Raw genomic sequence first — 26,412 nt, 5'->3', positions numbered from 1 at the left:
TACACTCTTAAAAGATGGTTCTTCAAGGGTTCTTTAGTAAAGAAAATGGTTCTATAAAGAACCACGAACATTCAAAGAACCCTTTGTATGATTGAAGGCTTTTTTGCATCATGAAAGGGTTCCTCAGATTGATGGAGAATGTGCTGTAGATGGTTCTATACTGAACCTTTTTGAAAAGGGTTCTATATAGCACCCAAAAGGGTTCTTCTACTTTTAGAAGCTTGACATTGTAACAATAGAAGATGGTGCTGTAAAGAACCCTTTTCGAAAAGGTTCCATATAGAACCATATATAGCACATTCTTAAGAACCCTTTCATGATGCAAAAAAACTTTTATTCATGCAAAGGGTTCTTTGAGTCTTCATGGTACTTCATAAAACTATTTTCTTTATTAAAGAACCCTTGAAGAACCATCTTTTAGGACTGGCATTAGAAACCAAAGCAGTATATGATCAAGATATAGTCTACAGAAAGTGAATTCTAGTTCTTGGCACATTTTCCTAAAAGCATCATTCCTGATTTTAAGTTGCTGGAGAGAATCAACACTCCTAATTTAATCTTTAAGGACTGTTGGTCAGGATTCTTAAACTCCATGATCCTCATATTTGACTACATCAGTGTGCAACCAGCTCCCAAAACCTCAAACAGGATTTGCTGCAAGTAGCAGAAAAGTTAGTTGAATAGTATAGTACAATAGTACTTTAGTACAATCTTGACCCCTACAATAGTTCTTTATAGAACCTTGAACACAAATGGTTCTTTTCATGATTAAATGGTTCTTCTACATGATGGAAAACCAGTTGTGTATGGTTCATTTTTAAAAAATAGTTCTGTATAGCACCGAAAAGGGTTCCACCTTTACAAGTCAAAGAAGTCTTTTTTGGTAAGAGTGCATAAACTATACAATATGCACCTAAATTTGTTCTCTGGCTGTACATTAGGCCTGAACTGTCTGTGGTGTTGCTTTGGCAACTCCTGTTTGTAGTGTTTGTCATCTTTCTTTTGGCGCAAAAGCATTGCGTCCTCTTCCACTGGTGTACCTGAAGGTTGCAGTTAATCACCCGGCCTAATATCTGTGATGTGACAGCTTGACTGAGAGACTGAAATTGAGATTGAGAGATATCTTGACCTGGAACTCACCTTACAAGAATGCTGCATCAAACAAAAGAGCTTGGTGTTAATCACTATTTAATAGAAGCATGACCAGCTCGCGCCAGTTTGCAGCCTTTTGAGATAACATGTACTGCATGTACTGAAGCAGGCCTTGTGATAACTGTGTTTAACCAGTATCATACCTGTCTTGTTTGATTTATAATTAGGTCAAGAAAGGCACATCTAAATGCTACACAGAGTACCAATAAGTACATTTAAAATCCCCGTCACAGGACTACTGTTATACTGTCATTATTCTTTACATCTTAAAGGAAGAAACAGGCACAAGGCCAGTTGATCTATCCAACATCATTGTGTCTGCCAATATTGACTGTAATGGTGGATGACGCAAACTGCAGGCAAACACTGCACGCCACAGGTACAGGTAAATGAAGGCACTAATAACGTGCAGCGAAGAACACGTTTGGATTGAAGTACTGAACATTGTGGGGGAGTCCCACAAAAAGACCCACAAATGAGTTTAAGATCCAAGCTAGTTTTAGTGCAATGGATTCTGTCACTCTTTGCACAAATGGTTTTATATTATTATAAGTGCATCAAATACATAGAACCATTAAAAAAAAGGTTTCCCATCATACAGAAGAACCATTTAACCATACAAAGAACCAGTCATACGTTCAAATCATTCTTTAAGTGTTTACAGTTCTTTATGGAGCTACTGCTTTCACTAAAAGAGCACCTGAATAGCCATTTTTTAATGGTGTATAAAAGGGCTACTCTTAAAAAGATGGTTCTTCAAGGTTTCTTTAGTAGAGAAAATGGTTCTAGAACACTCAAAGAACAATTTGCATGATTAAAGTGTTCTTTGCATCATGAAAGGGTTCTTCGCATCATGAAAGGGTTCTTCAGATTGATGACGAATGTGCTGTAGATGGTTCTCTACAGAACCTTTGTAAAAATAGTTCTATATAGCACCCAAAAGGGTTCTTCTATTGTTGCAAGCTTGACATTGTAACAAAAGAAGAACGCTTTTCAAAAATGTTCTGTATAGAACCATCTAGAGCACATTCTTAAGAACCCTTTCATGATACAAAGAAACTTTTAATCACACATAGGGTTCTTCGAGTGGTCATGATTCTTTACAGAACTAATTTCTTTACTAAAGAACCCTTGAAGAACCATCTTTTTTTTAAAGTGTACCCAAGGTGAGGCCACAGGCCAAAGTTAGCCTGTGTGGACTTTCGCTTATATATATAATTTGATGAATTATTTCAATTTTAAAATTTCTCAGTTTGAATCCTACACACTTTTTGAAGGGTTCCTTAGTAAAGGCAATGGTTCTGTTTCAATCTGAAGAACAATTTTACCATGCATAGCACCATTTAAGCATGAAATAGTTCTAAATAGAACCACTGCCTTCACTAAAGAACCCTTAAAGACCATCACAAAGAGTACACAATTAAAGGTGGCTTACTTATTTGTATTTTGTTTTGTGTTTTTAGCCTTTGGTCCCCCAAGACAATAAGTTTGGGCACCCCTGCTGTAGAACAAATGAACACTTACAATACAACATGCATCACGTTTATTAGGAAAACAAAGACATGAGACGTGTTTTCATTTTGTATTCAATTTTAATTTACAATACACAATAACCCCCATCTCGTAAAAGGAAAAGCAAGTTGCCCAGCAACGTTCATACTTCAGCAAAATATGCCAATCAAATATTTGTGGAACACTGACATAGTCATTCCTTTTTGTTTACTCTGAATGCAATGTCTCAATTTCATTTTAACCATCCTAAATATGCTTCCATTTCAAAGTCTAATCTTTCTCTACTAAGTAGTGCATTTTGTTCCATACAGTGCTACCCATGCATTAACTTTCATGCTTATTCCCAAACCTTTTAAACCTTATAGAAAATGAAATATACAAAAGAATTGGAGAAAAGATGCTTTAGAGGTCTCACTATTATCCTGTCTATTTTATTTTTTATTTTTTTTAAGTATTTTTTAAACAGGTGTTCATAGAAACTAAAGGCTCTGTCTGGTGAGGCTCTTCTGCGTAGCCTGAGGTACAAAAAATCCATCTACAAAGACTAAAAAGAACGTGACTGTCTGGGAATTACTAATGGTTAACCTGGGAACCGACCTTCTGCCAAAATCAAGTCATATCAATGAAAAGTTGACAAGTAATTCACTGATGAACAATAACACATGAATAATTATGCTGAACGGCTATTTTACTTATTCACGTGCTTTTACAGAAGAGCTCATTAAGAATATATGTGAAGATTCCTCGCGAGCCTAATCAGTGAGTCAGTGAAAATTCTCCCCCAGTGTCTGAGCCTTCTTTACCTACTGAGACATAAACACAGAGTCAGACATAGACAGGGCCAGCAGTGCTGAGGTGATGAAATCAGTTTGGGTTGTTTTAGCAACCAACACCCCAGACACAAGACCATCCCATCTCTCGCTCCCTCTCGCGCCGTCTGTCTACGTCTATGCTAGTTTTGTAAGAAGTGTTTGAGGCTTAACTGCAATTTAACGGCTTTTGTTAACGCCAGCACTGTCTGGCGTTTGGACTGATGCAATAGAGCTTAGACTGTCCAGGGTGTCTGGCTGCTCCGTTCGGGGACAGACGCAGCACATCTGGTAGGGACCTTCCACCCATGCAGAGTTTAGCGAAGTGTCATGCCAAATACAGTAACTACTGTTCAACGGAGTAGAATCTTTGATATCGCTTCCTTTTCTTTTCTTTTAAAAACAGCTTCTTTTGAAATCACCCATGACCAGTGATATGATATGGTTATGTTAGCTGAAGTTCTTCTGAACTTGCTCTTTGGGTCACTTTAACCCTTAGAAGTCGAGAGTACTTTCATTCTGCTATACTATACAGGTGAAAATACATTGGAAATGAACTGCATATTGAGTTACGTAACTAATAACATGTACATTTGATACATGTTCTGAATTGAGTTTACTCTTCTCACTTCTGTCTGTTTTTATGTTAAGAAATGTACAGGATGTTTTTCTTTCTGTATGCACAATAACCTCAAATCCACATCTTAATACAATATCTCTCTTCTACTTCCAAACACAAATGCAGTATCTTACTTCAATGAGCTATTAGCCAGAGATAATTGACATTAACTCACAATATGCCTTTGTTATTGCTGGCGATAACTGATTTCTAAGGGTTAAAGGTTCTTTGATGTGGGACATCAAAGTTTCATTTAGTCAGACAGCCCATTATGTATCTACAAACATAATCTACTTTATATTAGTAACGTGAAACCAGCCATGGTTACCAAAACTATATTAACAAACCTATTTCAAAATTGCATTTTCAGTACAGGACATGTCTGTCAGATTTCTGTGATCAAGCATATTCTCTGCTGCCTCTGGAACAATTTAAATAAAACATCAAGCACTTCTAACAAAAATATTAGCATACATACATTTACTCACAGCTCAGACCATGTCTTTCTATGTTAGGCCCTTCAAATGGCCATACAAGTATTATCTGAATATTTGTATCTATTAATAAAAATGGAGCAATAGGTTTTCTAGAATTTGCCCTCAGAGTTAAGGAAAAAAATTCAACAGTTTATCTGTAAATGTTTGAGCCAGCCTGATCGTGCATTTTTTTCTTATGGCATTTAGAGCAATGCGTGCAAACATGTTTGTGGCATTTCTTATGAATCTGACAAGCTGCCAAAGGCTGATCAAGAGCTGGGCCTGCGGCTACGCTTTCATAAAGCTGCTTTAAAAAACAACAACAAACGCTGGTTAGTGACTCATTCTCATGTTGGCAACTGATTTACTATGATCCTTTAACTAACTTTCAAACAGAAAAATCCTTCCCCAAGACATTTTTAAGCATTGTTAATGCTTCTCGACGTTCACTCCATACTTATTTACACACTACGTCAGAATGAAAACAGAATCTGAGTGTATAAAAGACAACAAAGTAGTGACAGATCATACACAACCCAAGAACAGAAAGAAACGCCCTATTCCAATCCAAATAAAATAAAGCCCCTGATCTTTTCCACATGGGAAATCCATGCTGCAGGGAAAAACCAACCAAACCTATTTTCGAATGCAACAGTTAATTGTTAAATAAAATTTTCTCCTTTCTTCTTTCGTTTAATTAATTGATGCTGCCTGATTTTTTAAATAATCTACACACAGTTACAGCCTGGGTTTCCTTCACAAGTGGATGAAAACCTGGAATGAGGAGATAGGGGGCTTGTTCTTTTTGAACTGGTAATGGGCTCAAGAAAATTCAGTCTGTTAAATTTAGCAGGTCGTGGAGTTGATCAAACTCCAAATAAAAAAGGGGTTAAATCAAAATGGCCGCCGCATGATGCGCAGTAAAGAAACGGTGCCCAAAGCGAGTGATTCTCACTGGCTGCCGTTGTTGCCAGCGCTGTTGTTGTTATTGCAGAGGTCTCCGGGGGTGACGGCTGCAGTGGGTGGCTGCACGTTGTCTGCCAGATTGTGGGCGTGCTCCAGGAACAGGTCTTTGAGCACACTCAGTTCTTTGCTGAGGAGCTTGATCTTGGCCTCCAGTCTCTCATTCTCCTCCTTCAACTCGTTGACACGCTGCTGCGTGTCCAGTGCCTTCTGCTTGCTGCGCATGCGGCTCTTCTTCACAGCCAGGTTGTTGCGCTCCCGCCGCTGCCGGTATTCCTCGCTGTCTTTGTCTGCAGTCGTTTTCTTCATCTTGCTCGGGGGTGTGGCCTTGCCGCCTCCTCCTGGGCTGACTGGGACTAACTGTGGGACCTGAGAGGGAGGGAACACACTTAGGTTAATCTGAAAGCACTTGACTTATCCATGCTCTGTCCACAAAGGCGTTCACTGGTAATAACTGTGGAGAAGTTGGGCCTGCCTAACAGAGCACTGGCCAAAATCCTATTCACCATGATAAGAATCTCTACTGCACAATTTGGTTTTTGTCACAATACATAAATTATTCACACCAGACTACTACAGTGTTTGTTTAGTCGCTATAGCTGAACTATGATGATAGTAGAAGCGGCACAAGACTAATTTTACTTTCTTTTCAAATACCTATATTGAAACTTTGAGTACTGTCTGATATCGATTAAATTTTTTAAAATTGCTAAACATTACAAATGTGCTATTTTTAACTGTTCTAAAAAAAGGCCATCATTCTACTACCGCACAGGAAGAAATACGTAGCTAACAATGTGACATCATACAATATGAATGTGTACTATTTCAGGACAGATTTGTTACAGGATTTCATCAGATTAATTATTTTTTTAATCCGATATCACTCCCAAACTGATACCCATTGCTACATGCCGTCGTAACTGAAAAGAAGTACATGTCCCACACAGGAAACGAACTTAAATATGCATGTGTACTAATTTTCCATTTAGAAAATCAATGAAACCTGTAATTTGACCAGGGGCAAACTTTTGCATACAACGATATACATCAACATTAGTTGTTGTAGTTAATCTAAATTAGGCAACTAAACAACAATTAGAAATTTGCCACCATGCTAATATTAATTAAATTACACAAATAACTAACTAAATACGCTCTGTCACAAGATTACAAAATAAACATCATTTGAAAAAAAAACGCATTATAAACATAGGTGGAACTGAGATCTGACCCCTGGTGTGCTGCAATTTCTCAATAGGTTGAATGGGTTTTTTCCCCACATTCTATAAAACTTGCCCAACCCTGGCAAACGTTGTTATGAAAGAGCGCATTTGTGTTTGCAGCTTAAATAGCTCACTTGGCATCTTAACTGATCCTGTCCACTATGCAAGTTCATCAAATAAGGAGAAATCTCTATCACCTAATGTGAGCCTTCTTGTTAACCTGTAACACAGCATAACCAGTACTAAGAAGCTACTTAATTATTTATTTTTTATTCTAATTCATCAAGTTTGGATAAAAGTATTTAATATACTCATAATGGTTTTCAATTCAATGTACCTCAGATTCATCATTTAGTTCCAGCTAAGGTACTAACACCATACAGCTCACAGTATACTGTTTACACTAAAACTGAACTTAAGAACTGATTTACAATTTGACACAGACATTTCTCCCAATAAACAAACAAGCATTTAGTGAATGTAGTCTTAGATGTGTATAGCCACAGTTTCATTCTACTGTGCGTCTTTGTTCCATGAATGCAACAAGGCCTGTAAATAGGCCGGTTCAGTGTGAAGATATAAATGAAATGTTTTGTATGTATCTGAGTATGAAAGCACACATATAAGGATCTGTATGTCTGTATGCATGTGTATGCACCTGCTGTAGTCCTGCTGTGGCTCCTGCGGAGTTGGACGTGCTGCCGTGGGCCTGGATCTGTATAACACTCACTCCGTTCTGATCTGTGCTGGTTGGCTTCTGCTGCGACTGCTTGCTCATTTGGATCTACTGTCCACTGTGTCTCTCTCTCTCGCTCCCACACCTGCACCGACCTTCACCGTCGGCCTTTGCTGGTGCTTGCTGTTAATGGATACTATGCAATAGCAGAATGGGATGGCTGGTTGCCGCAATTGCGTGATTATACTGTTATCTGTCTACAAAGAAAAGGAGAAAAGACCATTGTTATACCCTCATCATCATAAGACATGGTACAGACACCATTTTCCCACAACTCTGCATAGGTATAATCATATATTTTTATTACAACACTGGAGTATTAATCTGAAGTAAATGCACTAGGGCCCTTACGTTTTAAAGCCTTTTCCCAGATTACTTTTGTTTTTATGCTTTTCCTGACATTCTATGTTCTGTTTGCTTGCTTTGAGCTTTGTTTTGTTACCATGGTAAGGAAAACCATGCAATGTGAAGGCATGATGAGAGTGCATCAGAAGAAAACACAAAAGAATATCTATTGGGACGTTTTCTTTCACCGTATGCAAGGATTAAAAATTTCAAAATTAAAATGAAAATGTAATATGTAAAATGGCAATGAATGTGTATGTTCACATTTAAACCTCCCATCCATATATCCAATGTTCAGCTCAAAATGAAAATTCTAACAGGCATTTTATTTACACATAGATTTAGATGCTTCATGAGTAGCTTTATTTAAATCAAAATGTATTTCCAGAACAACATATGTATGCTTAACTCTCTAATAATTCATTTAAATTGTATTGTTAAAGATTACACCAAGCTAGAAAGAGGGCAAAATTCAAACGTAATTGGGAAACATCTCTCCTTTTTGCAATTACGCATTCTCACGTATTGCACTCACTCTGTGGCAAAACACCTTTGAAAATGCATTTGACCAGACTGCATTTTCATTTTCATGGTTTTCCCAAACTGTCAATCAAGAGCACACTCAGCAGAAAACGCTTTATCTAAAAACATGGAGGCTGACAAGTTTATCGCTACTCTCACCTTAGCAGATGAGGTGAAGAAGAGAAATACAGCCACTTGTGTCTTACTTGTGCTTTCATGCCTTTATATATGACCCCATATATATATATATATATATATATATATATATATATATATATATATATATATATATATATATAAATCAGCAATTTCTGTAACATTCATTATAAAAAAGGAAAGTAGAATATAAGAAGACCCCCCTAGCTGAATTCGGCTAAAACATGACACAGTACAGCGGCTGCTGCCAACTCAGCCACTATTACTAGGTGAGTATGTTATTTACGGATGTCCAGTACAATTACAACTAAATCATTTTTATGAGTACATTTTTGGTATTTTTTAGGTAAAGTGGAACACAGCAATATATCTACATCTGATGATCACTATGTAGATTAGAAAATAGCTCTCAATGTCGGATTAATCTCTGTCTGCCACATCTGTAGCATACAGTCAACTAACACGGACAATAATTTCGACCAACTCATTAAAACAAGCATGTGCTGCATGTTTAATTAAAGGTTCTTCACAGGTTATGTGTAAGAACAAAGTGATCAGCATAAAATTATATATTGCTCCGTTTTGCTTTATCTTCTAATGTAAGACTGGCCACAGTGTTTTTAGATAAAGGCTTTTCCAGTGAGCATGCTCTTGGCCCCACTCTGATGGGATGATCGAAAAGTGGGGAAGAACATGAAAATGAAAATGCAGTCCAGTCGAATGCATTTTCAAAGGTATTTTGACACAGAATGAGCGCAGTATTCCAGAATATGTTATTGCAAATAGGAGAGGCGCTGTTTCCTATTTACACTAACATTACATATATGAGTGGGAAATTTAAATGCAAACACAAACACACTGCCATTTTACATATTACACTTTCATGTTGATACTGATACTGATATGTTTCTATACCTCTGAAGTTAATTTTACATTTTGGTGTTAGTCTGTAGCAGGTCATTACTTTGTCAGCAGAATATCCATATTTTTCCACAATGCTGTTGTTTATTACTGCACTTTTCAAGGTCTGGGAATGGCTGCATTTAATGCTTTTCCAGAACATTGTAGAAGGCTGCTGGCTGCAGCTTCTGGATCACAATGAAGTTTATTCAATAGACAACCTCAAAGAAGGAAGAGGCTTGTACATACACTTGTAACATAAAATGTCAAAAAAGCCTTGTGGACCTAAAATGCGGTGGCAAAATTTCAACCATTAACAGAACGGTTTACCAAAAAAATCATATTTATGCAATTTTTCCCACTGCCCAAAAGTAGGTGATCAAGCCAAGATATTTGTGTTTGAAGTCTGCTACTTTTTGGGTGACATAAACTTATATTATATTAGCCCTTTAGCTTAAATGCAAAACTAAATAAACTTCAGACACAAAACATGTTATTGAGTACTTTTGGGATAAGAGAACTAATGTTACTGTGTAAATCTGATTCGTTAATGAACAATTCCTTTACGTTTCACCAGTGGAAAATCTGGTGCAGTTTTCGCACAGCAGCATTTCGATAAATCCCCGCGTTTAAAAACACTACACATCCACCTGCGCCCACCAATCACTACCATGTTGCCAGGCAACGCGCATATGTTGCTAGGTATCTCTTGTCTCGCGCTCGAGTCGTTGCTCGCGGTTGCATCATCGCGCTCCCTCCCGCGCTGCGCTCAGGGAAACTCCGCACTCACTCACACACTCACACACACAACGTGTACGCTTAAATTAGCGACCAACAACGTGGCAAAGTTTCTGCAGGCGAGCAAAAAAAAATCACGAAGTGTGTCCACTCAGGCTTTAAAGGACGGGCCGACCAACTGTCAGTTTGCAGGACAGCTCAGTCTGTCAGGAAAGCGAGTTAGTTTGTGTTCAGCTTAGACAGCCAGAACACGAAGCTGAAGTCAGCTTCTTGTTCGAATTTTCCCGTTCCACCTTAAATGGTGCAGCAGTAGCTCGTCTGCAGAAACTTACATATAACTGCTGCATTGTTTAAGGCGGAACGGGAAAATTCGAAGAAGAAGCTGACTTCAACCTCAAAGCCAGAACCACATCGCAGCTACGTAACTTCAGAGGAATGACGGGGAATACCGCTAACCTCGCTAGCCACTTTGTTAGCAAGCGATCAATTACAGAACGCTAACACAAAAACACAACAAGCTAGTAAGTAACGTTAGCGAAATGTTAATATTATGTGACTTGACAAGATAAGGTGTTTACAAAAGTGACTGGGCTTAGCCATCTGCTTGGGAAACAGTGAGCAGTAAGTTAACCTGTCTCGGACTAAACTTACCTTACGTTAGCCATTAGCTGGCTAGCCACATTCCTAACAATGACGTAAGGCAGAAACAACTTATATTTTTATTTGCTCGAGCAGTCGTAAGTTGGAACTCCAGTCAACAAGTACATTCAAATTCTGCTCAGTTACCATAAAATTTCTGCTGCCTTAAAACAAGAATGAAACCTGTTTTGCAGTCGGATTTAGCCGCAAGGTGCTAGCTACTGAAGTTAGCGATGCTAGCTAGGAAGACAGCAAGAAACCTGCCTGAAATTTCCATTCGATTTTTTTCGACTGTATTTTCTACAAAGGCTTCCTAAACGTCTTACCTGATCAAGGTTCAGATCTTGTAAGTCATCCTCTTAAACCGCGAAAAAAACGTTGCCCTTTCTTTTCTGTTGACGGGACAGAAGCACCGGAGGAGCTGTTATTGTTTGGTACACTGAGCCGTGCCTGGGAGTATTGCGAAATCTTTTTACCATGTAGGGAAATCTGCTTGCTCAGCCAATCAACGAGCAGCGTCGAACAGGATGACGAAATGCAGCAGGTGATTGAAAGCGTTTTAAACCAATCAGATGGCTAGACAGAGTTTGGGGGCGTTTTTGTGTAACTAGAGTCATGAGATCATAGAGTGAATTCGCTCAGCTGGAGCGGAGCAGTTAGTCAACTCCAGAAAATGTCCCTTGTGCTTTATATGGCGCATTTATATGCCATGTTCCATTAAATAAAATAAGGAGGGAATCATAAGTGTATCAAAGAACTGATATTAACAATTGTTTAGAAAAAAGAAAATCTGGTAGTGTTTGGGAAAATGGTACCAGACTAAACATTAAAATTCCTAGGGCCTGCTTAGTGGATTGGCAACCAGAAGTTGAAGTTTAATATTCCAGCTATTCCAGATATTATGATTGATATTTTGTTTCATCAGGTGGTTTTAGAGTCTGTGTAGTAAATAAGCTCTTGAACATTCTTAAAATATACAGTGAATCCAAATGTTTCAAAATGTGTACTTTAGACTCACCCCCAGATCAGGGTTACAAAATGTTGCCTTAATTCATATTCAATGAAAAACAACATGTTCACTATCCACTGAATATCTATATCAAACATGGCTGCAGAAAAGTTTAATATTCAATAAATAATTTCTGTCTCTTTTACACATATGTAACTAGAAATATGAGAACCTTTAAAACTTTACACAGCTTGGGTTGTAAGTGTATTAGGGTTAACTAATTACACTTAACTGATGTAAGTAAAATTGTATAGTGAAAAACAGTGCTTTTAAAAAAGTTTTGTAATGTCAACTTATGTGATTAGATTGATGTAAGATCTGATCAAGTATGACTGATTCTTGAAACAAATCCATAGGTGTCACACCAAAGACATGTCCCCACCACTTTTTTTAATGCCCCACTTATCCTGAAATGCCACACTTGCCAGTTTCTTAAAACACTCTTTGTTGAAAAAGTTCTCAAATAAAACCTGGTAACCTCTTCATCTATGGCACCTAGAGGCCTATTTACAGGAAAACCGCCTTCTAGTATAGACAGCCTTCTATCAGATACCCAGCCAGTATGCTTTACTGGGCTTCTCAGCTGGCTCTGGCTGTGTAATTATTAAAGAAAATGGTCAGACCAAAAGACTAGTCCATCATACTCAACAGGCCTTCAGTTTAATTGAAATTAATGTGAACTAGTGTGCCTTTATTTAAATAGGTTTAATTATGCTAACTCATAGTTAGAGTCAATGTTTAATCCAGCACAGCTGTAACTACTCTACTCTGCTGCAGCTCGCGCGCACAGTGCAGCTCTCATTTAAATTTCAAAAGTTAACGGAAATCCAACGGTCGTGTCTCTTAGTACTGACACATGAGGAAAATAGCTCAGCTCGGATTTTAACGGAATTATTAAGCTATCCTGAAACATTACTGTTAAGAGACCTCTCTCGATCAGGCTAAGGCTTTTTGATCAGCTCCAGCTCAGGTTAAGCTGTCTTGACCTAGCTAGCATTGTTGACATCGGATAACTGCTTATAAATGCCAACCAACGTTAGCCAGCTAGCCTATATCCACAGCCACTGAGGTAAGTTAACTCTGACGTTAACAGTTGCTATTTTACTTTTGGGCGTTTAAGCAGAGAATTGATAAAAAGTAAGTTAAATCTCCGATGATACGTTAGCTGGTAACCTCTGTGTTTGCTCCTTAACAATCATAAAGTTAGCTGTTAGCCTTCAGTTTTGTCCGGTCGTACAATTAGTAGTTCTAGCTATGTCCTCAGGTTTCTGGATGAAAACCGTTCAGTCGAACGTAACTAACTAAACTAAAACCAAAATGTAAGTAGATGTCAGTACATCATTACAGCCATTGTCCACCAAGCATAATGATCAGTGAAGGATACGCTTAACGTCGTAGTTAACCTAAATCACCGAATAAAAAGCAGAGGAGCTTCTGTACTGCAGTAGTGGAACAGGAGGATTAAATGTGGAGGGTCAGCAGGGTCAGCGCGGCTGCTCAAAAAATAAATGATAAAAATATGTTATCACACTGTTTGTGTAAGAGTGTTTTTAGGTCTGTCATTGTGAACATGTTTCCAGTTGATCACGCAACGTTATTTTTTTCTCGCCTTGTCTTTGTTCCCCCGCACTTTTTAAACAAGATCAAAGCAACAGCCATTCATATTTTCCCTTCACATATCAGTCTAACAGCTCGCATGTAATACAGTACATACATGTAAACAAATCTGGGTAGTGCAGTAGGAACAGCTTGGTGTGGCCTCATTTTCATAACATCACAAGGCAAAGGCTACTCAAATATGATTAGCCATTAGGCTAGGCATAGCTAAATAAAGGGAAACATGAGGCTATAACAGCTTATAATAACTTAATATAGACATGTATTATTTTGTAGGATGTTAACGGTTTGTATTGTTTTTAATTACTGACTATCAATTTAAGCTACATGGTGTGCAAAACCTATTGCCTTTTAGTCGTCTGAGCTAACTCATTAATGTCCATCCATCCATCCATCATCTAAACCGCTTATCCTCATTAATGTCCATATCTAAATTTATTTTTCTTTGATTCATATGTTTTCTGAGCTTCTTTGAGCACAATTCTGATGAAATAGTTAAAATCTATCACAGCATAGGGCTAAAAAATGAGTTTTTTTCATCGTACTATTATATGATTTAGTCTTTTGGTCACCTGGAACTACAGATTAATACCAAAATAGGAAATAAAAATTCAACTGTGAATAAAAGTATGAAAATAAATGTGCATTATGGTCTAACTAAACACAGTTTCGTTACTTTAGACCAGTTGGGCTCTGTGGCATTTTCCTTGACGTGCTACAGTTGTTAAGCATGAAAGCTTTAATGTATAACACATAAACTAGGTTAATGGAGTGTCAGCTTGTTTACATATGTTTATGTTCATCATCCATAAGGTGTATTCAGGTATTATATAATGTAACCGCGGACACTTTAAGAGACTCTTAAGAGGCTCCTGTAACCTGAGTGTTTTTTTAACGAGCAAAATGAAAATGTAAACATACTCATTAAATTGCAAAAGTAATTTTAGTGGAAAATTGAATGATGACACTGAAAATTGACTGATGACACTGATACAGACATTACTGAATAACACACTAAAGCCATAATAGCTGCGTCCAGCCTCCAGTCTAAATCTAAATTTAAATCAACAGAAAACCATTAGACATTTTTAGTCAGTGATGTCCTCCCCAATATTTAAGTTTCCGACTTTACCGTAACTGTTCCAGCTCGAGAAGAGCTCTGCAGGACTGTAAGCTGCACTGCCTGTTCTGAATAACCAAAACCTCACTACTGAAACAGCTCACGGCCTGATGGGATGTATGTAAATATGTAGATGAAGGCAGGGTATCGCGCTGTGGCGGTAGAGGGAGCTCCCCGAGCGCCCTCTGCGCTGCTGTGGGGGTGTGTGCGCATGCCGCCCGCGCGTTGACCGTGAGTTTGATTGAGCAGTCTTAGGAGAAACACACACACGCGCGTGCGTTTAATATCGCTTACACACTCCTGAGTTATCTGCTTCTGGTTATTATAACAGTTTTCATATAAGAGCGTTTTAACGCACTTATTTATCGCTGCTGTCGGGACAAAACCTCATATCTCCATTTTTTCAGTTTTTGACATAATTTGAAAATGCCTGTTGCCCTTTACATTGTGTGTTAATTTTATGCTGAATGGACCAAAAGAAATGTCCAAAATTACATGGGAAAAAAGTCTGGTTCCATTGACCTACATTAAAAGCAAAGAAGGTTTTTTCCTTCTCCTGTAAAGTTATAATTTTGGAGATACGAGGTTTTGTTCTGACAACAGCGTAACGCTTTAGCGTTTCTGTAGTTTATATATCGAACTGTAGATCACACTTTATGTTTTCGTCCCACAATCTCCGCCCGTACTGATGGAGCTTCCAGTTTTGGACTGCTGAAGCCTGAATAAAACATTTCTGTCATTTACTGCAGGCTAGAAAAACATTACTGTGTCTATTAAAGCGCTCTAAAGCAGCCACTGTGCCACATGGACTTGTGTTTGGTTTAACTAATCAGCTACGAACAAAGTAGCAAACCACTGTCTTCGCTTAACTTCGTATGCTTAATTTTACATTTTTAATGTATTTATTCATTTAGCGAAATACACCATACATATTTTTTGCATCTCTTCCTAGTTAAATAAATAAATAGATGTGTAAGTTATTGGTGAAATTTGTACTGAAAGTTACTGATGAAATAGAGATTGTTGTAGGAAGTTTTTCCGTCGCTCAGAATGAGCGGTGAAGCGAAGCCCGTTCTGCTGCAGCCAAGACTGCAGCTCCCAGTGCCGTAGTTTGATACATGGGATACTCTATAGATGTGAAAGTGGAGGTAAACCGCAAGCAGTCTGAGATTCGCACAAAAAACTCTGGAGTGAAATCAGATCCGGGACATTTCACTTTGTAAAAGTGCCGAAGCAGCAGCACAGTGTATATAGAATAAAAGGTGATGCCTGGACTGCGTGTTTGTTTCTGTCTCCCAAATGGAGTGATGTGTATGTGCGCGCGCGCGCGTGTGTAGCGCATTAGGACCCGGGGCGCGGCCTCTGTTCTACGGCTCTATAAAAGCGCGAGCAGTGCGCTGTGTGTCAGACGGGAGGCATAAGAGCGCAGTAAGGAGGTGCTGCTTCACGCGCACACACGCACGCACGCACGCACACTCACTCACTCTCTCTATCTCTCTCACACACACCTACACGCGCAGAGCGAGTGAGCGGGACTCCTGCCGACTGGCGCCCCATTTCCGCGGACGGCCGGCGAGCGTGATCGGTGTCCAAAGTCCGCGAAGCTGGATTCCCGGAGCTCGTCACCATGGCCGGCGGCGTTTAGGTCCTCCATGGAGCAGCCGAACCTGTACGAGGTTGCCCCTCGGCCCCCTCTCAGCAGCCTCGCCGCGAGCCCGCACGGCGCCTACTGCTACAAGGACGACCTGAGCGAGATCTGCGAGCACGAGAGCTCCATCGACATTAGCGCGTACATCGACCCGGCGGCACTCAACGACGACTTTCTCGCCGACCTCTTCCACAGCGGGGGTGGAGGAGGAGGAATAGGCGCGCGGCACGACAAACTCAAGCTGGCCGCGGGTGACTACGGCGGCTACGCGGACGGCGCGCAGCACGCCTACGGCTACGCGAGCGGCTACGCGGACCCGTTGAAGCTGGAGACAGCGTACGAGGCGCGCGTAAGGCCCGCGCTCGCCATCAAGCAGGAGCCGCGGGAGGACGACGAGACGGGTCACGGGCCACCACTGCCGCCTTTGCCGCCGCCTGCCTACCAGCACGCGCACCAGCATGGGCATCCCCACCACCCTCACCACCACCCGCCGCACCTGCAGTACCAGATCGCGCATTGCGCGCAGACCGCCGTGCACCTGCAGCCGCCGGGACACCCGACGCCGCCGCCCACCCCGGTGCCCAGCCCGCACCATCACCAACACGGCGGGTCCTTGAAATTGTTAGGAGGAGGAGGGAGCGGAGAGCGCTCAAAGTCCAAGAAGCCTGTGGACAAGAACAGTGCCGAGTACCGGCTGCGGCGCGAGCGCAACAACGTGGCCGTGCGCAAGAGCCGCGACAAGGCGAAACAGCGCAACGCCGAGACGCAACAGAAGGTGATTGAGCTGGCGTCGGACAACGAGCGCCTGCGCAAGCGGGTCGAGCACCTCACGCGCGAGCTCGAGACGCTGCGCGGCATCTTCAGACAGCTGCCCGACGGTTCCTTCGCCAAGGCCGTGGGCGGCTGCGCCTGAACGGAGAGACGGCGCGCAAGCTCGATACGGTTCTCTCAGTTTCCCCCCCCCCGCCCCCTCAGAGCGTCCGCCGGATGGACTTTAAAGACGTGACATACTGAAAAAAGTGTTTTCCACACGAGCCAGGCAGCTGCGGTCTACATGTGCCTTTTGTACAAAAATATTAATAATGATAATAATAATGATAATAATAAGCTCATGTCTGCACATAGTCTATTTGAACTTGTGGACTGTGTTGTTGTATTTTTCCCGTGTAAGAATGCCAAACATATCAGTGCAGCTCATGTAGGGCATGATTTCACTTCAGCAGCCGTTCTTAATGGTTTTGAAAGGTACCAGCTTTTCTGCCCCCCGCCCCCTCCTCGGCAAAGCTAAATCTGCGTCGTGCACAAGGCTTTTTTTCTTGCAAACTTCTTTTTTGCAAAGACATAAACGTGCACAAGGCTTTTTGCAAACTTTTCTTTTGCAGAGACATAAACGTGCACGAAGCTTTTTGCCCTCTGTTTTGCAGAGACATAAACGTGCACTGATGAACCTTTGCTGCCATTCTGCTTACAGGCTGAAGCTCAGCTCCACATCCTTCACAGTACGGTAGTCTGGGATGGATCTCGTCTATAATGGGGGTTTAATATGTCTGTTAAATGGACTGAAAATGCCAAGCCAAAGCAAAGGACTGGAAGCCCAACCTCTAAACTGTGGTCATCTGCCCTTCACACGGCGGATTTATATGCACTATGTGTGGTCAGAATTCATGACCTGACGGAGAACATGTTTGGGGTACTGATGTGTAAAAGCTTTGTATTTATGCAGTAATGATGATGGGTGTAAGGGTGTGAAAAGAGGATCGCCCTACGCTTTCTCACCCCCGTGAAGTGCTGTTGTAGCTCAGTTCATGTTTGTTTTGTTTGTTTTGTTTTGTTTTTTTGATGAGAACTGAATATCAGTGCCTTTCGACTTTTCCTGTCTCTATCGTCCACTGGCAGAACTTTTCTCTTTTTTTGGATTCTGTAAATCGTTGAAATACAGACTAGAGCAAAGGAAAAGGAAGCACTTTTTTTACAAACCGCCATATTGCAAATGTTATATGAATGTTTAAATACTTTTCAATTGTAAAATGAACATTATATATGCCAAAAATTACGAATTATAATAAAAAGAATATTGTGTTACTTATCATCTGCTGCTATTTTACTTAAAGACGTGGTGACTTCAGTGCCTCTTGATGTTTGAACTGAATTTGTGTATTATGTATTCAGGATTCACAGATATCAAATGTATGGCAGGCAAAAGGTTATAATACAACGTTCTAATGTTCTAAAGGTGAATGCAGTTTGTCAACCCGTGTTGCTCATGCCATTAGAAAAGTTCACACCATCTGAAGTTCCACTACTCATCGATAGACGGCGCTTCTGAGTCGTCTGAGTAAACACTAGATTCACATTTCAAAGCGTGTTGATTAAAACTTGAACGACACAGTGAAAAGCAGCATTATTAAAAGCGTGCCATGTCTACGAGCAGAACAAATACGGTATGGTATATAACCTGATTTCTATGCAGTAAAACATAAATAACAACACTGCTGATTTACCTGTGTTCTCTTCAACTGTATTCAAGTTCATACTACAAGAGAAGTTCTACTGTGTGGACACATTCTTACGTGTTTCAGCAAGCCTCCAGTTCGCACCAAATAAATAGCAATGAACGTGTTAAACTTTATAGATGATAATTACCCGCAGTTACCAACTGCAATACAGCTAATCCATTTACTTTAAATGGTAATGGTCAAAATTTGATTGAACTGAAGGACATGGAGATCCTGAAAGCCACTAAATCTCTTTAAGCAGCAAAGTCGGCACTCTTGAGTGTGTCAGCAGTCACCCCCACTCACCAATATTTACAATCAGTAAATTACATTTGCTGTAGATCACACGTTACATGCGCTGAATCATCAGCACCACTGATAATTGCTATCGTCCCAGCCATTCATCAGCAAAAGTGATTGATTAGTCCTTTGTCTTAAGCTTTGAATTGATCAATTTGTTAGCGTATGATCAACAATTGGACAGCACTGATAAAGTCAGCACAGACAAGGCAGATAGAGAGTGTGTGTATGTGGGAGAGACAGAATGAAGGGGTATGTGAGAGAGAGAGAGACAGAGCAAGAGAAAGAGTGTCTTTCAAACCTGTGGAGGCTTGATCAATCTTTTTTGCCATTTGCTGTGTTTTCACATAATAAGTGTGATTGAGTGAGTAAATCATCCCTCACGCCAGCTCTCTGATGAGCAGGAGAGAATGATGGTGCAGTAGGAATGCACCCGCACCTACTTCACCTCTTACAAACACATCAGATTAAAATCAGTCCCCCTGACCTGGCCTCTGTTTAGTCTTTTTACTTTAAGTTCAGTCTGTCTCTGACTTACATTTCTCTCTCTCTCCCTCTCTCTCTCTCTCTCTCTCTCTCTCGGTCTCTCCATCTTTCTCTTCCTCTTTCCCTCTTTTTATCTGAGTCTCAGTCTCTTCTCATGCTTTCTTATTGTTTTTCTCTCTTTCCCCTCTCTCGCATTCTCACATTTTTGCCTTTTCTCTCTCTGTCTTTTTCTCTCCCTCTCATTCTTTCTCACTCTTTAGCTCTTTATGTCTTCCTCCCTCTTGCGTTATCTTTGTCTTTCTCTCCATCTTTCTCGTTCTCTCCCTCTTTCCCTCTTTTTGTTTCTGTCTCTCCAGTCTCTCTCTTGCTTCTTCTCACGCTTTCTTTATTCTCTCTCTCTCTCTCTCTCTCTCTCTCTCTCTCTCTCTCTCTCTCTCTCTTTAGTCTTTCTATCTTTCTGTCTTGCCAGCTCAGTACTCGAGCCAGGTTTTCTCTCCTTCGGCTTCAGGCGTGAATGATATCCTCTGTATGTGTGTGTGTATATTTAGGTATACATATGCTTACATCCGTGTGTGCGTCTCTCTCTCTCTCTCTCTCTCTCTCTCTCTCTTTCCCTCTCTCTTGCTCTCTCTCTGGCTCTCTTTTACTACTTTGTATTCAATCTGTTTCTCACTAACTCTTCCTCTGTTTCATGTTCTCTGATTCTCTCTCTCTCTTAATCCCTCTCCTCCTCTATTCCCCCATTCATGATGTTCCTCTCCCACGCCAGTATGGGGTTCCTGTAAGACTTTCCGCACAGATGTTTGAGCGCTCCAGTGCAGCTCGTAGCCAGGGACAAATCAACACTGTTTAAATCTGGCTAATGACATGCAGTCAAATGACGTGTTGCTTGGACGTGTAACATCTTGATATGTGAATGAACAGTGATGTGGTTCACACATTTACATCACTGAGCTAAACAAACATAAGGGCACAGCCTCCTGGCCTGAAGCAAATACACACATTCTACCTCCACTGATTGATAAATAACACATTACAGGGGTCTTTAGAACTGTGTTATAATACCGCAGCTACATTTCATGACAGCAACTGTGCTACATTTTACAGCCTTATTATGAGTTTGTTTAAATGCGGACTCCCGAATGGCGCACTGGTAAACAGTGACTAACAAGCAGAGGCGTGCCCTGCGGCTTGGATTCAATCCGTAAAGTTCCATTTGCCGTTCGTGGCTGGGAGTCCAGGAGAACTGCAGTTGGCGGGGATACAGACGAGCATCCGCATTTACATAACACATCCAGTAGTTAGTGTCCAAGTAAAGAATTCACACGCCTCAGAAGAAGCATGTACAGCTATCAGCCTCTCTGACAAAGTATTTAAATAGACAGACATTGCAAGCAGTGGGAAAATGATATATGTGAAATTAAGACTATATTAGGGATTAAAACTTGATACTTAAAATGAGATGAATTCAGAACTAAATGAAGAGTTCATGAAAAGAAAATGTCTCAGACCTAATCTACGTGCCTGGCTGATGTCACTCAAATGTTGAACCAAACCGAAGTGTGAAAATCTCAGCAGTTTCAGGCTGCTACCTCTAGTCAGCATTTTTGGGTGAGCTTTTTTGCACATGCTATACACCTCACTGTGGTTAAGATCAGGGTTGGAGTTGTCAGTTTGGTGTCTCATTAGTTACCCTAAACCTCCTGCTATATGGAGATATCATATTTTAGATGAGAGATCTCTATATTTATAATTGTTGAGGGAACCAGATGTGGTTCCTTAATGTCATTTGTCCAAAAAGCCCTTTTTGGAGCCTTTATGTTTAAGAGTAGATTGCCTGGAAATCAAATTACATAAACATCTGGTGGCTAAGGGAGTGGGTGTGGGGGGTTAGGGGTTAATTTTAGAGGTCTGGGATAGGGGAGTGGTACTCAACTCTGGTCTTGAACCCCAAACTCTCCATATCCTTGTGTTTTCTCCAGTCCAGCACACCTTGTTTAATTTGACAGCTGATTATCAAGTCCTCCTTGAGTTGGGTATGTTAGAGCAATGAAGGGGATCTGCATTCATGGAGTCTGCAGGACTGGCATAGTTTGCCACTGGATTAGGCACCAGTTAAAGTAAATGCTTGCCCAAAAAGTCTTTTCTTAGATGTCTTAGACACTAAGTTACTTGATGCTTATGTAGATCATGGCTTTATGCTCCATATACTCCACAGAGAATCTGTGTTCCTCTGCAACAGGCAAACAGAACAAATGTGTTGAGAACAGCCAGTGTGTCCGCAGGGTGGTTGGATGGACCTCACTCCTCTGCGGATGGAAGACATTACCCAGCATGCTAATGCGTGGCCGCACCTCTTGCCGTCTGATCTTCTATAGCTGATCTCCTGGTGCCTGATCTCCTGTGGCTGAGAGAACCCTCCAGTGAGTTACCTTTCCATCTGCTTGTAGTCCAACATCACATGTTCCTCAACAGACAAATAGGATTTGACTTGATGTTAACATAAAGTATTGCTTTGTGAAGCTTTGTTTTATGTTGAGCTTGTATTTCGAAACAATGGCCTTTGTTTTTAGAATTTTTTTTCCAGAAAGGTTCGTTTTTCCTCAACACAAATCAAATGGAAGGAGAGTGAGTTTATTCATGAAATGATGTAAAGTTAAAGATTTATTGGGTCTATTTAATATTAGGTCTAATGCAGTTACCAATCAGAGTTTTGTAAACAGTAAATACGTTCTTTGCAAATATATCACTTTAGCTCATGTTCCCAGAGCAGTTTCTTAGAAGAACTACTTCTGGTTCCCTAAAGAACATTTCAATGGACAACAAAGAACCATTGTTGTGAATGAGATATGTGAATGTAAGGAACCTTTTTACATGTTAAAGAACATAAACATAATGGAAAGTTTCAAAACCAATTAACGCTTTTCTGATAACTACACATCCAAGAGACAAACCATTTAAGACCCTTTTTTAAGAGTGTACTCTCTTTGCAAAAAGGGTTATAAATAGTACCAAAAACAATAGCGAAACCTCTTTGGTGCTATATATATATATGACAATTTTTTCAAAGGTTCTTTAAAAAAACGTATACAACAGGTTTCCTATCACAGAGAAGAACTATTTATCCATGCACTGTACCATTTATGCATTCAGTTGGTTTCTTATGTTTTCTTATTCTTATGTCATATAACCATTGCCTTTACTAAGGCACCCAAGAAGAAACACTTTTTTAAATTGTGAAGGCCTATTTAACATTTTTGTGTTATCACTAGTAATTATTCTGAAACTTTCATAAATTGGTTTTAAAAGTTTCATATATTGGTTAAGGTACTTGTAGCTTACGTGACATTTTAGACTGGCCCGTTTGCACAGTAGGTGCCACATTGAGAAAATTATTCTCTTTGGCTCTTGAATCTCTCACAGGAATGTATTTGGTGATATATCACTCTGGATTTATTGTATCTCTATAAATATTTTGAAAGGCTAAACATCCTGCACGGCGTATCTTTAGCATGAAGTTCCACATTTTCCTCTTCAGCTGGTGTTATGAAACAGTCACCACTTCACAAATCCTTACAATCACTGCTAACCTGGTGACGCTTTCATTTTGCACGCATTCCTTATGTCAGAGCTTCAGCTGGGTTCTTTCCTGTATACATAGTGTCTTATCGCAGCGTGAGTGTGCCGAGAAATATGTAAAGTCAAACAGTACAGGACTGTCAATAACTGTGTGTGTGGGGGGGGCACTGTGCACATATGTTTAACTGTACTATTTGACTATCCACTCTTTTTTATTTGTCTTTTGATAAAATTTTAACCAGACCTTTCACTGTGAATATGACTGCGTGCTAGTGACTAAGAAAAGAGCACACTGCATACGAAAGTCAGATAACTGCCCATATTCTGCTCTCTTTCCTGCTAGATATATTATCACGCTTCTCTATTTGAGTTTGAGCCCTCTGCGTAGCACGATTTCCTCTGGTATCGCGAAAGATTTAGAGCTGACTCCCATACCAGAGCTTTCAGTACCTGCCAGCTCGCCTTAAGAGCTCACTCTGGGTGCAATGATGAATGCCCCAACAGAAAGCAGGGGCCAGGGTGCGGGAAGAAAACATATATCACTGTTTGTTTGAGGAGGGATGGGCTTTGGAAGGATCTGACAGATGCCAAGACAAACCAAGATGAGTTTCAGATCAGCCACAGAAAAAAACAAAAAGTAGCTCAATCTAAGAGTCTCTCTCTCACTCTGTCTCTCTCTCAACAGTCTCCTTCTCTTTCTCTCCCATTCCTTTCTTATTTCTTTCTTTGTTCCTTTCTTGCTCTCTCTCTCTTTCCTTTCTTTTATCTTTTCTTTCTTTCTTTCTTTCTTTCTTTCTTTCTTTCTTTCTTTCTTTCTTTGTCTGTTCTATCTCTCTGTCCCTGTTTCCCATCTACTAAGTCTCTTCCCCCTTTCTTTCTTTCTTTCGTTGTCCCTTTCTTGTTCTCTTTGTTTCCTTCTCGCTCTCCCCGTTCTTTCTTTCTCTCTTGCTCTTAGTCTATTCTTTCTATCTCTCTGTCTCCTTAAAGTGTCTTTAATTTAAAGTTTTATTGTCAAAAATGACAAGCATTAAATTAATTACAGAAGAAGCAGGAACAGACAAATTCTTCAGTTAATTGAGTTACATTCCTGTGCTCTTTCACTCGCTTTTGCTCTCTTTTTTGTCCATGCACTTTACATCTCATTTTCACCTTTTTTTCACCTTGCTGAGGATCATCTTGCTTCTTAGTGATTGTGTTGGACCATACTGAAAACTCTCATTCTCTCTCTCTTTATTTCTGCACCTCCCTCACTGTCTCTTTTCTCCCCTCTTTCTGTCACACTCTCTCTGTGCTACTCTTTCTATCTCTCCCTAGCTCTCACTGTTTCTCATTCCCATCCTCTCTTTCATTTGATCTCTCTCCTTCTTTCTATTTCTCTCTTTTTCTCATCCTCTTTCTCATTTTTCTCTCACTCACTAGTTCTCTCTCTCTGTCTCTCTCTCTCTCTCTCTCTCTCTCTCTCTCTGTCTCTCTCTGTAGATTAATATAAAAGAGTAGAGGTGATGATTGTTGTCACTCAGAGAAAAGTCTCTGGGTTGGCTCTACAAATTACACAGATTCATCATCATTATCCCGCTATTCATTGCTGCTGCCATTACCTCTATTATTATGTAACCACAGGTCACATGACCAGCATGATTCTTAAAGAGAGGCTAAAATTTGTGGTAAAAAAAAACACTCAAGTTGTTTTACTGGATAGGCTTTCAGGAATAACAGTGAATGTCTAGTCGGCCCACTCTTTAAGAAGGTCCTTTAAACACACTTTATTGAGTGAAGCAAATAGCCCTCTTCATAATATTTTGGTGTGTCGAATATAACATTGAATATGCCAAAACAATAAGTGGGTTATGATTTTGTTTTGACAGGAGGAATGTTCAGCCTTTGTGTGCGGCCTGGAGGACTTTGAGAACAGTGATATAAATTGCTTAGGGCTGAGAATGATTAATTAAACTCATTAGGAGCTAATGGGTACACTGAAAAAACAATGAGAGAACTGAACAGTGGATGTTACTGCAGCAGAGAATGTCAGTTATAACTGTTCACAAGACATCTCTCTCTCTGTGTGTACAAAGAGTACACAGAGAGAGGGAGACTACCGACTTCTCTATCTCATTAAATAACATTCAGTGTTGCTTTAGAAATCAAGAGCATTAATAGGGAATTTGCCCCATTTGCTGCAGTAATAGCCTCTACTCTTCTGAGAAAGTTTTACAGTAGATGTTGGAATGTTGCTCTGAGGATTTGATTCCCATGAGAGCATTAGTGAGGTCAGATACTAATGTTGGATAAGTTCTGGATCACAAATGCCACTTCAACTTATGCAAAAGATATTGGATAGTGCTCCATCACTGGAAAAAATGCAATTCCACTGCTCGACAGCCCAATGCTGGGGACTTTATACCTTTCTAGAGATGTATCCATAGTATATATGGACCATTCTACTGAATTAGTTCAAAGTACAGTCCCACAGATTAATTAAATTAAAACTAAATTAAAACCAATGAATTAAGTTAGATAGTAATAAGCTAAATATATACAAAATCATAATTTATAGGGTATTTTCTATTGGGAGGTGGCTGTCCTAAACCCTAACCCCTAAATTCCAAGGTGTAAAAATAATAATTAAAGGTTTTTTTTAATGTCTTTTTTAATCTTTTTGATTTCTATTAAGCAAAAAATTTAGATTTAATTTTTAAATAAAAATATATGTTAATATATAAATTTTTATATATATATATATATATATATATATATATATATATATATATATATATTTTAGTCAGACCCCTGTAAGTGAGACTGCATCCCTGTCCCTCATGGCCACAAGGTGAGCAGTTAGATCCCAATGGTTTGAAGTAAATGTACCCGGAAGTCTAAAAATCAGTGTGTAACATTAAGAATTGTCACTACCGAAACACATAATTTTAACAATTAGGTAAACTTTTTTGTGTTTTAATGAAAATATTATGATTGTATGTGTGTACAGCTGTTCAAAGCCAAGAATGTTTTGTTTTTCTTTGATTTTACTTGAAAGTCAGGACCTTTTTGTCCTGAAAATACAAATACAAAGAAACACACACACACACCATTCTTAAAAATTTGACAACCCTTTACCATCTCTGACATCTGGCTGACATAAACCATGCACATGAACTCTGCATTACTGTAACTGTTGAGTTGAAATCTTAAGGTGTTTACACTAATAAAACTTAACATTCCTCATTTATGGCCCAGCCTAGGCAAACACAGAGATGCGCAACAGAACGACAGAATATGAAAATGTGTGTGTGTGCATGTCCAAAAAGAGAACCTCAATGTTGACAAGCTGTGAGTTTGTCATGGAGGGTCTTACGCTGCTCCATATG

General features: G+C 39.9%; 2 protein-coding genes across 2 annotated transcripts; one reads left to right on the top strand and one right to left on the bottom strand.

Annotated features, from left to right (window-relative positions):
• Positions 1–3,857: 3,857 nt before the first annotated feature.
• On the bottom strand, positions 3,858–11,260 carry cebpg (CCAAT enhancer binding protein gamma). Its single transcript, XM_036584074.1, has 3 exons — positions 11,120–11,260; positions 7,416–7,690; positions 3,858–5,900 (listed from the first exon to the last, which is right to left on the bottom strand). Exons 2-3 carry the CDS (start codon positions 7,533–7,535, stop codon positions 5,520–5,522), a joined length of 501 nt encoding a protein of 166 aa, XP_036439967.1. The 5' UTR covers positions 7,536–7,690; positions 11,120–11,260; the 3' UTR covers positions 3,858–5,519.
• A 4,691-nt stretch (positions 11,261–15,951) lies between these two features.
• cebpa (CCAAT enhancer binding protein alpha) lies at positions 15,952–18,276 on the top strand. Its single transcript, XM_036584119.1, has one exon. It carries the CDS (start codon positions 16,192–16,194, stop codon positions 17,098–17,100), a length of 909 nt encoding a protein of 302 aa, XP_036440012.1. The 5' UTR covers positions 15,952–16,191; the 3' UTR covers positions 17,101–18,276.
• The last annotated feature ends 8,136 nt before the right edge of the window (positions 18,277–26,412 follow it).

This window comes from Colossoma macropomum, unplaced genomic scaffold, assembly GCF_904425465.1.
Source record: "Colossoma macropomum unplaced genomic scaffold, Colossoma_macropomum, whole genome shotgun sequence".
Lineage (NCBI taxonomy): Eukaryota > Metazoa > Chordata > Actinopteri > Characiformes > Serrasalmidae > Colossoma > Colossoma macropomum.
Note: the sequence above shows the minus strand (reverse complement) of the source record. Positions and strands in the feature narration are given on the sequence as shown.

What these genes read in the sequence shown, in the direction of transcription:
- cebpa (XM_036584119.1), top strand. Translation starts at nt 16,192, where the DNA reads ATGGAGCAGCCGAACCTGTACGAGGTTGCCCCTCGGCCCCCTCTCAGC.
- cebpg (XM_036584074.1), bottom strand. Translation starts at nt 7,535, where the DNA reads ATGAGCAAGCAGTCGCAGCAGAAGCCAACCAGCACAGATCAGAACGGA. An exon ending in CCACAGCAGGACTACAGCAG is followed by an intron (nt 5,901 to 7,415) that starts GTGCATACACAT and finishes CCTCCCTCTCAG; the next exon opens with GTCCCACAGTTAGTCCCAGT.